This window comes from Paramisgurnus dabryanus, chromosome 19 (assembly GCF_030506205.2).
Source record: "Paramisgurnus dabryanus chromosome 19, PD_genome_1.1, whole genome shotgun sequence".
In the NCBI taxonomy this organism is placed as follows: domain Eukaryota; kingdom Metazoa; phylum Chordata; class Actinopteri; order Cypriniformes; family Cobitidae; genus Paramisgurnus; species Paramisgurnus dabryanus.
The window spans coordinates 21,072,580-21,088,403 of record NC_133355.1 but is presented as its reverse complement, the minus strand read 5'-3'; the positions used below and the strand labels follow the sequence as shown (position 1 = coordinate 21,088,403).

At 35.3% G+C, this 15,824-nt stretch overlaps 1 protein-coding gene across 1 annotated transcript; it reads right to left on the bottom strand.

The window, feature by feature from the left end:
• Window positions 1-363: 363 nt before the first annotated feature.
• rmp24 (ribonuclease MRP subunit p24) lies at window positions 364-15,181 on the bottom strand. Its single transcript, XM_065292553.1, has 5 exons — window positions 14,956-15,181; window positions 10,394-10,413; window positions 9,812-10,011; window positions 1,311-1,495; window positions 364-1,214 (listed from the first exon to the last, which is right to left on the bottom strand). Exons 1-5 carry the CDS (start codon window positions 15,048-15,050, stop codon window positions 1,052-1,054), a joined length of 663 nt encoding a protein of 220 aa, XP_065148625.1. The 5' UTR covers window positions 15,051-15,181; the 3' UTR covers window positions 364-1,051.
• Between the last annotated feature and the right edge of the window lie 643 nt (window positions 15,182-15,824).

The window sequence follows — 15,824 nt, the reverse complement described above, 5'->3', positions numbered from 1 at the left end:
TCCTTTTGTATCTTTAACCTGTGTAATAAGGCATATTTGTGAGTGACCCTGCACATAAAATATTTTTTTTTTTAATTGAGATTTATACATAAATAAGCTTTCCATTGATGCATGGTTTGTTAGGATAGGATCATATTGGCCAAGATACAATAATAAACTTAATATCCAAGTGATTTTTGGCATAAAGAAACAATGTTTTTGACCCACAATGTATTTTTGGCTATTGCTACAAAAATACCCATTCTACTTACCCAGGGCCAGAGTCACATTTATATACTAAATTAAAACATTTGATCATCTTCTGCAATACTGTGTAGTGTTTTCCTAAAATGCAAAATGTGTGTTGATAAAAAAATAAAGAGACAGAGTTGAAAATATTTATTTAATGAAAATATTTCATGACAAATACTGTTATTTTAATTGCACTGTGAATGAAAAATATTATGAAAAAAATAACCAATAAGAAAAATATCTTTGGTCTTTGTTTTATAGCTTGAAGGCAAATAGGCCATCAAAATGTAAACAACCAGAAAACCCAGCCGCATTCTTATTTTAAGTATGTAAGCCAGGACTACATATACCAATACAAAATTGTAGAAGTGAAGCAAAAGCATGGCTACAAATACATCTGTGTGAAAAAATTAAAGTGTAAAAAAATAACATTAACCACACAACAGATATAAAAGTGTTCTTTAAAGAAAAACCAAAATGGGCAAAGTGGAAATAATGGCAAACATTAAAAGTCACAGCATAGGTCTTAAGGTCTTGATAACACTTAAATATACAACACACTCCTACACAAGACAAATGTTATATCACTTGTCCACAAAGATCCAGAGACAGACACCTGGCAGAAGGAATACAGACTTTCTGTTTATCATAACCCTAAGGTATTGGTGTCTTGAGTAAGTTTGATAAACCAGGCTATAGTGACTGCTCCACTAGATGGCGTAGTAACACATGAAGAATCACTGTGATCACCATATCAAACTTGATGCCCTGGAGGCACTCAAAGTAGGCCAGAGCCTCTTCTCGAACAGCATCGAGATCTTCAGAGAGAGGAGAGAAAGTCTTTCAGACCACCTTTCCTGCTCTCCTGTTTGTCCTCCAACATAAGAAGTTTCTTGAGTCGGGCGAATGGTGACGACTTTGCACTGCCTGACTTTGCACTGCCCGACTTTGATGACGAAGAGCTGGCATTTGAGGACACTGATCTGTGGAAAAAAAAGTGATAGGTTATTACAAAATAGTTGTAATAGATAAAATAAAATAACCTTGGTGATGTCAGGTTTTGTCTTAGTGTAGCTTACCTTGGTGTTCCACTTGGTGTTTTGTTTGAAAACACAGACTTTGGAGTCGCCTTGTTAGCCGTCTGTGGAGTCCTGTGTTTGCTCGCACTCCACGGTGTGCCACGGTTCTTTGACAGAGATGCCAAAAATTCCCTGTTTGCTCCTGGTTGTCTGGACATCCTATTACAGGTGTAACAAGTGGCCATCTATGAGAAGACATTACACAAGAGAAATCAGTTTTTTCATCATAAATGCTTTGCATGTGCAACTTTATTAGACAGTTATGGACTGTTTGTCAAAAAAATCTAAAAAATGATCACATTTAAAATAAAAAAGATAAAAGTTAATGTTTTCATAAATCATAAATCCCCTCTTAAACCAAGAGTTACAACCATAACACATAAAAAAACACAAAAAAGCTATTTATTGTTTTTATCTGGGTATATTCCTGTGCTAACCAACATTCATACAACGATCAAGAGTTGATGACAATACAGATCACATGTAAACGTGAGCTCTATTTACAGGCCATAGACATACACAGATGACCGGAGGGCACTCCAGAGAGCCAGAAACCGCCAGAGACAAGCGCTAATTTAAGCCCACCAACCACTGGGGCCTATAAACATACACTCTGATACTTGACTACTACACTGTATGCTCTTCTTTATACGGACATACTCTGATAGTCAAATTATTACATTTAGTGACATAGAAACCTGCCAATATGATTACAACCTTATTAATATTAATGAATTCAACATAAGAATGTGCACAAACTGATGTTTATGCATAAAAGTTAACTCACCGACACAAAGGTAGTCATTCTTGAGGTTAACCGGTGGCTATTCAGATGATGCAGGCAAACAGTTGAAAGTTACAATGTTTACTACAGCACATTTCAAGTCTGTATATATAAAGAGCTAGCATAGCCAATCGGATGCTGGGGGTGGAGTCTGAGTGAGTCATTCCTGACTCCCATTGGTTAGCAAAGGTACCCTCTGTCATTTCCTGGCTGAGTAAATCACTGGTGTTTCGAGACGGTCAATACAATTTCAGTACTGTTTGATCTTACAAAAATGATATTATACCAAATATTAGACACTAACTCCAACCCCAAGCAAAGTTTCAAGTTTGAGGACTAATAAATTGCACTATAGTCATGTAGATGACACGAAACACCAAGTATTTAGTGCGAGCCGTAATTTCCTAACAATCCCTTTTCCACAGAAATTCCACAGAAACTCGAACACGGGAATATGAAATTCCACAGAAACTTGGACATAAACACGAGATTTATATCAACACAGTAATAGCAGTTTACTTCCAAGTAGTGCCAAGACATAACTTGAAGTTATCTACAAAACATGAGAGGAAATTTATCTAAAGAAAACAATTCGATAAGTATGATTTGATGAAGATGGTAATTCCCACTGTAGTAAGATAAAAAAATTCCCAATGTACTTCTAATAAATGTCCCAAAACACTTCTGTTTAACTATAGCCCTATAGTAGTTAGTTACTAAACATGATATCAAGATAATAGCAGAAATGTAAAAATACAACCAACTACTTAAGCACGTCTTAAAAAGTTAAGTGCTTATAAAGACAACAGACTGTCATGTCCCTTAATATCCATCATAATCTTAATATAGCATATTCTCTACGATAAACATCTGCCCATTAAACATGAGGCTTAAACTAAGATGCGCGTCACAGCTTAACTGGTAATGTATCTTTGGGATAAACATAATGTGAAACATAAGAGTGCACTGACCAGCAGATAAGAGAGATGGACAATAAAGAGCAACATTCCTGACCGGGGTAAATATACTCCAGGGTGTACTTGGAATAACTGATTAAGCTCTGTTTGTTAGGTCTTAAAATAAAACTATTTAAATAAATAATTGTTTTTTTTTTTTTAGTTATGTTATGATTGTAATGTAATGTAGTTTGGTTCTTTAAAATGAAAAAAAAAAAACATGCTGTTAAAATAGGGCAGTACCCTTTACAAAGGTCCTAAAATGAACCATTTAGGTACAAATATTTATACGTCTGGTACCAATATGTACCTCTGAGGTACTAAAATGAACTCTTTATGTGCAAAGGTGTACGTTTCGAAGGGGTTCTGCCCCAGTGACAGCTAGGGACCATTTTTTGAAAGTTATATTTCCGACAGTGCAGTACCGTGTCTTCAGCAAATCATGTGGGATAATAGCAACCTTAACTTTAAAAAGCAAAAGATATCTATAATATTTTCATATTTTCAAAAAAAGTGCAGTGTCCCTTTAACAACAAAGCAGCTGAAAATGCTTTCTCCGGTAACCATCACCATCCCACAGATGTTAACTTAACTTGAGTTTAATCCAAAACACTCCCTTAACTATAGGCTACGTTCATACTGCAGTCTGAAACGACCCAATTCCGATTTTTTTGCCCCTATGCGACCTGTATCTGATCTTTTCATGACAGTCTGAACGACACAGATTCGATCTTTTCAAATGTGACCCAGGCCACTTGGGTATGTGGTCCTGAATCCGATACGTATCCGATCTTTTGAAATGCGACCTTCGTCTGAACGGCCAGGCCACATGGATCCGACCCGTACGTCACTGATACGCTACAAACGTCATAATTCTGCATTGAAGTAGGCAAGAACGATAAGATAAACAACAACCATGGGCGACGTTGCTAACACTGCTCCACATCATTAAATTTTGGCCGTATGGGTGCACACGTTATATGATTTCACATATAACAGCGTTCTCCAAATAGATTAATATATAGCATATTATTATAATGCTGCAAATAATATGTGAAGTAGCAGCTTTCAATAAATATTTTTAAAATGCGTTTATAGATCCAACAACCCCTGTGACCGGTCGACACGTCCATAAGAGGTTTCTATGTTTATAAACCATTGCCTCTTTGTTTCTACATTTAAAAGACAAAGCTGGCAATTCTGGCTACACTTTCGTTCTTTTAATAATTTCTTTATTTTATTTATAAATCACTCTGGGTTATCTGATTTATCTATTTGGCTTGTGTTTTGTTTCCGTGCACTTGAGGCATTTTGCACATTTGTTCTGCACTTTGTTACTTCTAACCTTATTTTATAAAAAAAATTTTTATTTATAACAAACGTAAATTCTGATCTAATTTAAGTCTGTAAATTTTGGATTGCTTTTCGTTGTATCGATGTTGCGCTATTGCGTGCTGGCCATGCTTGCGCATGCAATTTAGCCGAACGTGCTAGGTGCTCTTCGTCTCATATTTAGGAGTTCATCAAACTAAACATTAAAAAACGGATGTTTTTCGACGGGTATAAGTTTTTAAAATGTATTTAAAACAAACTGGTTATTTTGTCAAAAGTTAAACTACAAAACAGGTAAGCCGTTTCTTTAAATTTCGGTGCTGAAACGGAAAATATCTGCACCAAACCTATATTTATGCCTGACACGACTGTCTTCGTGTGTTCACTTTCAAATGATAGCAAAGAGATTCCTGAAATAAATAATATCATCAGGTCTTTCTGTATCTAAAGTGAATACAGAGATGATCAAAGTCAAAGCAAGGAAGCAGGTATTTCTATGCTAAATAATAACGCGAAGTGTCTATAAAATCATTAATTTCAGTGTTTTTCTTGTTATAAATTAACGTTTAATGAATTGTATATAAAGCTTAGTTTTTATCATTTACAGTAACAAACACAAATTATTTGTCATTTCTGATTTGTCGTTTTTTTTTTGTCATGACTGCTTTGACGCGCTAAATCTCCAAATTATATAAAAACACTGAATTGTACAGTAGCCGGAGTTTCCAAGGCAGGATCTCCTTTATTTTTTTTAGGTGTAGTTATCAAAATGTTTTTTGTGTGATGTTCTGTAGATCGTGGCTTTAAAATGATATGAGGAATAATTAAACAAATGTTACCTTACATTTTACATAAAAAACAGAAGATTGTAATTGTGCCGGCTCCGTTGGGAAAATAACTTTAATATTGCAAAAAGAGCTCCACTGTTGACTACACCGTTGTTGACATCCATGTTTAACGTTAGCTTACAAGTGACGTCCTTGACCGTGGAGTACTCTTATGCGCATGCGGGTCACTTCTGGGTCATTTCACGTTCACACAGGAGATCGCAAAAGGTCGCATTTTATTGGAAATGTGAACGGCCTTGCAAAAAAATCTAATTTTTTCAAAAAATCGGAATTGAGCATTGAGCCCTGCAGTATGAACGTAGCCTATCTGAAGCATGTGTTAAATTGGAGGTCGGGTGCACAGGCTGCTGGCTGGTGACTAACACAAGTCAATGTGTGTTGATTGATGACTGAGGCAGAGCTTTGATGATCCTCTTCCTTCCCCTTTCCAAAAATTCCATGTAAACACAATTACACACCAGCTCCTCTTGAGAGTATCAATAACACAAAGTCAAACAGCCACAGGACAACCTGATCTCAAGACATTCATCAGGAGCAATTCAACAGCCGCATGTGATCTCAGCGCTGCCAATTCATGCCTATGAGAATTCATGAGGTTATTTCAAACATTTTTACACCAGTGAAAAACTCTCTCAAGAGATTGATGCAATCGTTTAAGAGCAGCTGTTGATGCAGAGACAGTAAACAAATAGGAAAGCAAAACAGAGAAATAATGGCAGTATATAAATGAATGGTATGCAGGTTGAGCGGTCATGCACAGATTGTCAATATCGCTGGAGATTTCCAATTTCATTTTAGACCTCACTTCAATAGAAAGTGGCCACTATAGTTAAAATGCATGTGAATAATATGAATAAAAAATGTCCCCCTAAATGACAGCATGATAAGCCATGCAATCACAGCATCATTACATACACACAGACACACGCACAGGGTTATTTTCAACCCAGCATTGGGTCAAAAAGGGATGAAGATAGATATGTGCATAGCATATATTTTAATGCACATAGAAGCTTTGTAAATGCTACAGATAAGAGTGTTTTAAACAGGCTTTCACTGAGCCATCACTCACTTCCTGAACATTTTCTAACACTTTCTCTCTCACAAACATCAATCTAGCAGATAGGCTCTTTGTTTCCTATTAATAGGTCATCAGACTCCTGAAATACCCTCACCCAGCAGCCAGAAACTGGACTAGACTGCTCTGACCTTGCTGTTGAGACTCGAGCCCTTCATACACAAACCAGACCAAGTAATGTGTGTGTAAGCTATTGATATGTGGAGATCAATTTGCCATCTGGGCAATCGATCTGCGGTGCGCCCATCCCCTCTCACCAACATGGAAAAGCTAAAAAAGGCATTGTTCCCTAAGGTGGAAAGTATGTCACACACATCGAGCATCATATGCAGGCTGGGTAAAGTCAAAATAGAAATTCAAAACAGCTCAGAAGCTTTCTGAAAGGATGAAAGATGCACCTACAGAAAGTTTCTGCATCTTGTGAATTCATTTCATCCCAATCCTACACTGCAAAAAATGACTTTCCTATAGTATTTTTCTCTTGATTTCAGTAAAAATATCTAAAAGTTCTTCAATTAAGATGTATTTTCTTGATAAGCAAAATAACCTATGAAAATAAATCTAGGTTTTGGAAAAAAAGTATAACATTTAAAAGAATTTGTGCTTAAAACAAGCAAAACAAATATGCCAATGAAATAAGAAAAAGTGTTTATGAAAAAAAGTAAACTTATTTCAAGATTTTTTATTCCATTGGCAGATTATTATTATTTTTTGATTATTTTAAGCACACATTATTTTTATTTTCCTAATTTTGCTCATCAAGAAAATTCTCTTAATTTAAGAATTTTCAGACAATAAGAAAACTAGACAAAAATACTAAGTAAGAAACTCTTTTTTTGCAGTAAGTGTGTTAAAAACACTATAAAATGTATGCACACTGCAAAAATTATTTTCAAGAAAAAAAATCTTAGTATTTTTGTCTTGTTTTCAGTAAAAATATCTAAAAATTCTTAAATTAAGTTGCTTTTTCTTGATGAGCAAAACAACCCAAGAAAATAAGTCTAGTTTTTAGATCAAAAATATCTAATTTAAGTGATTTTGTGCATAAAACAAGCAAACAAATCTTCCAATGGGGTAAGAAAAAAAAACTTGAACATTTTTCTCAAACGCTAAATTCAAGAAAAATGCACAAAAAATTTGCTTACACCATTGGCAGATTATTTTTTTGCTTGTTTTATGCACAAAATTACTTAAATTTGATATTTGTGGTCTAAAAACTAGACTTATTTTCTTGGATCATTTTGCTCATCAAATCTTAAAATCTTAATTTTTAGATATTTTTACTGAAAACAAGGCAAAAATACTAAGATTTTTTTTTTCTTGAAAATCATTTTTTGTGTATAGTACACTTTTTCTTAGTCAATTACTGATCACAATCTTCTGCAATAAGGGCTATGCATTATTTGATGTGTCTTTGACTTTTTTTTTAGGTACAAAAACAGAAAATGCAATTACATAAAAGCTGCAACAGCATTTTTAAATGTCTAAATCTTTAAAGAAAGCAATAACGTATTGTAAAGTAATCACTTAAGGTGATACATTATACCAAGTTTATTCATTCAGCAGCTGCTTTTTTCCTAAAATCAGCAAAGAAAATGCAAATGAGTCTGGGTTAGATTATCACCAACATGGGGAGGAATATTATTTGTTTGTAACTTTTTTGCGCAGCATATACTGTATATGCAAATAAGGGTACAATGCCACCTAAAACTCAATTGTAAACCAATGCTCTGGAAACATAAAAGACCAATGGTTTAAAGCAACAAGCCTTTCAAAGGAACAAGTTCACCTATTCATTTTAAAAATGAACCTAGAAAATACACTGGGGAATACACTCAGGTCTTAATCAAAAACAAATAAACTGCATAATGCGTGTTAATGTATGTCTATTTATATCAGGGAAGATGAAACCGACATTAATCCAGTATGACAAGTACAGAAGATGATGTTTCACATGCCTTACTAAAGACCCAGTGGAGCTGTCACAGGCCACCAGCATGCCAAGCATTTCCACACCAATAGTCTGGGTCATGGTTCCTAATTCAAAAAGCTTATAACCTGTGAGCAACCCCACAGCCCTCATTCAACTTGAATCTGTCTACTGGATGAGAATATAAGAAACATTTCAGCACTTTTAACATCTGCATGAGAACATATACATATATAAAACATTGCCCAGTTATATTAAATCAGTATGCAATACCACATTACATGCAATGGCAAGAGTTTTCACAATGTAACATGATATTTATGTGGCGCATATTGTGCCAAATAGAGAAAAGAGATCTTCCACGAAAGAAACCTAATAATCCTTCCTATGCTAGCAATGTCAAGGTCATCTGTCAGTGGGCTCTACATTGCTTTGAATTAAATGTAAATGTAATCCAAACACGTCGTGCCCTCTCAGCTAACACTGTCTCCAGCACTGTGGGAAAATAAGCTATAGAAATAAACCCTTTTGAACCCTTGCTCTCTATCAAGTTCATCCCATATGCCAAAACCTTTCCCTCCCGTAGAGAAATGGATGCTAGCAATGCGTGCACAATCTACCAAACTTACACATACTACACACCCCCCACCACCCAAAACCACAGGCCTTGCTATATCACAAACCCACAGCTATGCATCGGTGTAAAACAACACGTAGACCAACATAAAGGTGCTTTGGAGGGTTAAACGCATCAAATACTCCAACCCATACAATCGTTTAGGTCATTTGTCAATTCCACCAAAATAAGACCCACAGAAGCATTTGCTAAATTTGTGCCTATTCCAGCAGCAGGTGAAAATCATTTAGCAACAGATGACATATTTTAGAATAAGATTTTCAATTTAAATCACCATGAATATTGTTAAGTATATTACACAGTACACTATTCAAGCATTTACACATGTTGTAATTAGCTGCTGGCCACTAGGGGGCACTCATCCATAAAACATAACTGTACATCGTAATAAGCTGCTCGCACAAATGACCTATGGGGTCGTTATTTTTGGAGGACAACACATTTTGGATCAAATTTCTTTCTGAAAATTGAAGTCCACGCTTTAATAGGTAGATCCAGATGAACGTGTCCAGATGAAAGTCATTTGTGGCTAAAAAAAAGAGCATTTCTATGTCTTATAGATGAAATTCTGACTAATGAATGATAATAAAAGTGTGTGATAATCTATAACCATAACTTCAAAAAGGAAATGTGTGCCCTGGTGAAATTGTTAATGTTTCACAGCCTGACCTGCAGTTCTCTAGAGGCTTTCAGTACTATGTACACTTCACATTGGCCACATACCGATCTAAGTGGAAAGTCAATGGGAACTGCCTGCAGGGCCACATCAGTAATTCTGTTGCTGTCTACCAAAGGCAGACGAGCAGCCATAATGCAAATAATACACAAAAAATATAGCAGGATATGAATCTACACGTGTATAATGCGATATATATTTATATATATTAATGCAAAACAAAAATATGCATTAATCCCTGCATGTTTAATGGTCCTCACCAGTACATTAGAGGCTCTTTTAAACTTCTGGAGCACTATGGTCTGTTCACTACTCAGTCTCTTCCCCATCAATTCCTGCTTCAAAAGTCTTCTGATCCTTGCCGTGGGCGGCCGCTTGGGTCGCAGACGCACCCGATAGTTGTCCGGATGTCGCCACTGGTAACAGTACGAACAAAGCACAGAATCTGACAGGGTGGGACCTGTGAGAGTAAAAACATAGTGGCCATTGGTTTTAGGCATGGCAACTAGTTTAAATAAAACAGCTGATGTTATGCTCTATTCTGAGGATGGTTTGGTATTTCTTTTATGCCTTGGACTAAAGCTCAAACAACTTTTGCAATATGTGGTCATCCTACCCAGCCATCGGCCTGCCTTTGAGCTTTGGGGAGTAATGGATTCTAGTTTCACATTAATAAGTGTTGTTGGCATTATTGGGTTTAGCTTTGGTTACTGTTCTTTTCAAAACCAATCTGTCGTCGGCGTGGTCTTATTAAAGACTAGGGAATAACAGATTGGGCCTTTACTAAAACAAGCAATTTAATAATAATGTGTATTAATATAAATAACAAACCCATAACTTACCTTTCATCTGATGTCGTCTCCTGTAATACAACAAGTAGTATAAGAGTCAGTCTTCAAAAAATTAAGACTTTAAAAAAGTTCCACTTTCAGATATTCACATACTGCATCTTTTGAATAATTTATAAGATAGAGGTCTCGCTCTCGGCTGATAAAGTTTGTTTATGCCGTGTGGGAACCAACGTTGTACACAAGATAAAAACAGAGGAACGGTATTTAAATAAATTCAATATTCATCTGGTTTCTGGAACATTAAATGGCCTGTGAAATACTAAAAAGTGTACTTTTAAACCTCAGAGGCAATCCATCACATCACTTTGAAGCAGGGGTACAGTACACACTGGACATCAGCATCCTGAGCTTATGATCAGGATTTACCCTAAAGGGCTTTAATTTCCCCTGAGACATTGTGTGTATGCACTCTATTTTGGTACATGATGCTATTTTGACTACCTTTATCATTTAAGCTTTGTAATCTATGCCAAAATTACTTTGCATGGGCTGCTGTCGCCGTGTGGCACGTGTGTGTTAACAGGGACATGCTGGTAGTTTGAGATGTCACAGCGGATGACTCACAACATACCACAGAGCCTTGGACAGACACCTTGGCCCCAGAACCGTCAAATGGGTGGTGATAGAGTACATTTAGAGAAATATCTGCCAGCCAACAGCCAGATTTATGTCCCGTAAAAGATTACAATAGGGGAAGAAAGCAATTAGGTCAATTAATATTCTGACAATTGTGCTGAAAGACAAAAATGTTAGACAAAATGCCATACTGACAAAAACATTTTCTTTCTATCTTAATCTGTTTATTGTTTAATTTAATTACTTTATTATTATATGTTTTGATTCCCACTTAAATGTATGTAATTCGGTATAAAAATATTGTTATTATTTTTTATACTTAATTATTTATTTACACGTAAAATCATTATTTTTTAGCCATCATCTTTTAATCAAAAAATAAACCCAGACGGGGTGCCTTATTTAGCAATGACTAGTTTGGGGGTTTTCAAATTGGGGTCCCAGAAGGTTCTAAGGGGTCCACAGAAAATTGCAAAAAAAGATTGTAAAAATCTACTGTATAACCAATTATTTGGAAAAAAACATGCTGTCTCATAATATAAAAATACTTGAGTTTAGTTTTTATAGATGTTAAACATTTTTTTTAAATAAAATTATAGATATATATGTAGGGCTGGGCAAAAATATAGATTTTTCGATTAATCGTTTTTTAAAATGTGGTCGATTCAGAATCGATTCTCAAAGAGCATAATCGTTTTTTTTTCTTTCATATTTATTTCTGCAAACATTAAACATTAAAGATTAACGTAAATCGAATTACTAGTCTTCTTCACTAGATGTCACCCTATTTTTTGCTTTGTGCGAGGTTACCAAGGAGCGAGAGGCAAGCCTGTCATTCATTAATTCAGTGCTTAAAATGGCGGTTTCAGGTGCTTCATCGATTTTAATAATTAATTACCCACTTGAAACCTGCTGTTCACTGTTCTTTTTATTAGTATAGTATTTGTATTTAATCTATATTTATTGAGTTGAATCGAGAATTGAGTATAAAAACTGCCCCGAGAACCGGAATCGAAAATCGAAATCGAATCGGTTTGACAGCTTGTGAATCAAAATTGAATCGATCTGGAAAATCTGAATCGATACCCAGCCCTATATATATATGTTAGGATGAGGATCCTCATTACATCATATTTTGGAGTCCTTGCCATGATGCTATCATAACGTTTGAAAACCCTTGGATTAGTTTATTGTCCAAACATATGAAATAAACAAGTAAACAATCACTTAGTACTACTATTTGTAAATAATTACATTTTTTTTGTTTTCTATTTTATTTTGACTGAAAAGGTTTGTGTGACGACTCTCTTATAATCACTGCATGCCTTATTCAGTGAGGAATCTGATTAAAATAATTTCCCTGTTTAGTGTGTATCCTTTGAAGTGCTCTATGAACAAAGACTAACCACTTTAAATTTAAAAAGTGCTGTCTCAAAAAGATTATATCAAAAATGACAAAAATACTGCCACAACAACAAGAAAGTGAATAATGCCCATTACCATTCAAATCCACCTATCTCAGTGAGTATACTGTAGTAAAACAGAACAGAGTGTCTTACAATGACACCTATGACAGCTGTTGTGAATGATTAATTTAACAGGGCTTAACACGGATGGTTTTAAATAAGTACAAAACCCCAACACACTTTATCAATGGCTTGACATGGCATGCATACTTTCAGTTAACTGATTCCAGTAACTTACACACGTGTACATGGTGAGTCAGTACAGTGACGCCCTATAGCAGAGCAAAACAAGTGGACTAACACTTGAAACATGCAGCGTGTTGACCATCTAGTTTACAATACACTTAATCTAGGATGCCAAACATGCCAAACCCAAGGCTAAACTAAATCTGAAAACAAAAACATTGAGTACACTCCAATAAACCACAGCCAGATGATTTACAGTAATAACAGGAGGAGGTATAAGATGTTTAAAAAAAGCAAGATGAGGAAATTCCTCATTGACCTTCGACCACAAATTTCCTGGCTAAAAAGTTGGGTTGGTTTAGTTGCTCTGGAAGTAAACATCCAAATGTATTTTATTGTCTGCACTTATAGCTAATAAAGCTAGAGAATCAAAATAAAGTGGGTTTGTGGGATCTCTCAAAGAGTGTTAAAGAATGTGGGTATGAAACACCTTCAGAGCTTTAAGTGTGCATTACTACTACTAAAATTCAGTTTATATTCACACAATAACACAGCAGACAATATAACAACACAGATTAGGAAGACTGAGACTGCAGGTTCCTTTGAGCTCTGGAAAATGTCACTTTTGCATTTAGGAATATAAAGGAAATTACAAAGAATTAAATATACATTGTAGGAAAATGTATTTGTATCTATTAATATATGTAATATGGATGATACAATAGGTTTGTTAGGTTTACTATAATGTATAATAAATGTATAATTTATGTTATGAAGTGGTGTAATATAGTAATTTAATTTCATCCCATTTTTACTTGCTCAAAACAATATTTGACCCCCCCCCCCAGTCTATTTCTACCCCATTAGTCTATATCTAATATTATAGAGCTTATAACCATACAATAAGAAATATATAGATTTTTGGTTATTTTATACTATTTTAAAGCTTTTTTTGTCTTATTTTAAACAAATTTAAGTCACCTTAAGGCCCCTTGGAAATCTGTTGATAAACACTTGTGTAACAGAAAATAAATGTTAAATGTAAATTGGTAGTGGCCTGTCATCTACTGGTGACTAAAAGCACTACAACAGAAGTTATGCTAGCTAGAGCAGGGGTTTTCAAACTTTTTGTGTGTGTGGACCACTATTTGTAATCAAGAATTTTCGCGGACCACCTCATAATACTTATTATAAAATATATCTACACAAAGTCCTGAATTAATCTGCACATCTAAATAGTCTTACTAGCACTAAAACTATAACTGGTCATCACATCAGTACAACAGGTTTCTTAACCTTATATCATAATTATTTATATACATATTCTTAGTGTTGGGAAAGTTCACTTTCTACATGAACTAGTTTAGTTCACAATTCACAAATTTTAAAATGAACTAGTTCAGTTCATATTTGAAAATGTTAAACTAGGTCACAGTTCCAAAAATGAACTAATTTATAGTTATTTTTTCCCATATTATTGCCATTATAGCCCATATAGAACCACCACAGACAGCAATTATTTGATCAGCTTTAACACTGAAGCTAAATGCGTCAGATTTCATCTTCGTGTCCAACTTTAAATCCTTAACCAACCAGGGTTTACATTAGCATTGACTGTCTTTTAATTTTTGTATTTGCTTACACATACCTTGAAAGGCCAGCTGGGTGGGGGTCGTACCCCGGGCGACAAGCGCTGCGAGGCATTGCGTGTATGACAACTCACGTGCACGTTAAATAGCGTGAGCTTAGTCAAAGTCTATTTCAAGATCCGGAATATGCGTTAGCAGCCTATGTTAATCGTTAACGATTTAGGATAAATATGATTTTATTTAATGTTAAACTATTTGAGTTGCGCGGCAGGAATTTCAGAAGCGTCTGTGTTGTTGTGATGACGCATGCAGCGTGACTGGTGAACACAGAGCGGCGTTGCCAGATTGGGTGTTTTTTCCGCTACACATTAAGGCCTGTTTACAGTGTGTTTTAGTCGGGTTTTCGCCTGGAAGAATATACAAATCTGGCACCCTATTGAACGACGTTAAACTGAGAGAGCGTGCCGTTCACAGGCACCAGAATGAATGAGTTCACAGTAACGTTTATTAGGCAGCAGTACACGTTCGCCCAAAATATGAACGAGTTTGTATATTAAAATATACATATTCTTATTTTGCCTTTTCACGGACCACCTGCAGTACCCTCACGGACCACTAGTGGTCCGCGGACCACAGTTTGGGAATGGCCGAGCTAGAGAATGAACAAGAGTGGATGGTAAAGCATGTAAATAAACACAAATGATGAGACGTGTAAATACATAACTTACGTACTTACATAAGAAAGCGTGATTGTTCAGGACAAATGTCTTTGTATATCAGAGAGGCTTTTTTTAAAAAGTTGTAGGTTACCGACTCCGAGTTTACATCCATGACTGCTTGTAAAACAAAACGAGACGTCTAAAACATACAAAGTAAAGAATATGATACGTTTATATTGCAAAATTTGGTCAATTTATGTGACTACAGGAAAACTGTGCCACTCCATCCGCAACATGCTTTACTATTACCCAGGAAACCCCGCGCCGAGAGCAAAGAATTATGGGAGTTTGAGTTTTTATGATAAGCGCCATACTGTGCACTAAAACAGCCGTGAATGCTCCAATAAATCATCATCATAATATAAAATGTCGTTTACTCAAACTGTGGCTGAATTGTATATTATCTATACCAACTTCTATAACAGTGTTCATCGCGAATTTAGTTTGTCTCTTACAGATCGCGAGTTCAAAAAGTCTACTGAATAAGATAAAAGAAAGGTGGTTATTACTGGCAATTATCTATTGCATTTTTATTTGAATCAAATAGAAAATGGTAAAATGCATTATTTTAATTATATATTATAATTTAATTATTTAAATAATTGTCAAAATAATAAAGAATACAACATTTTATTATTATTATTATTAAATGTCAGAATTTGAATAATTCAACAACAAGACGGGAACTGGAAAACTGATTGTTTTGGAAAAAAAATTCACATCATTAGGCTACTGTAGCTGGGGGACTTAAACCCTTATAACCCATTTAATGTGGCATGAGGACAAACCCCTCCTGGGACGTTTGAGGCGTCGTTTCTTGTAGATCACAGAGAGGAAATAATAATCATCACACAGACGCAAATGCCCAGAGGCGCTGCGTCTATGA

Bases quoted from the DNA above. Each gene is read 5' to 3' on its own strand.
- rmp24 (XM_065292553.1), bottom strand. From the start codon at position 15,050: ATGGATGTAAACTCGGAGTCGGTAACCTACAACTTTTTAAAAAAAGCC. The intron at 10,414-14,955 runs GTAAGTACGTAA...GTTGTATTACAG, and splicing joins GAACAATCACGCTTTCTTAT to GAGACGACATCAGATGAAAG. The intron at 10,012-10,393 runs GTAAGTTATGGG...TTACTCTCACAG, and splicing joins GAGACGACATCAGATGAAAG to GTCCCACCCTGTCAGATTCT.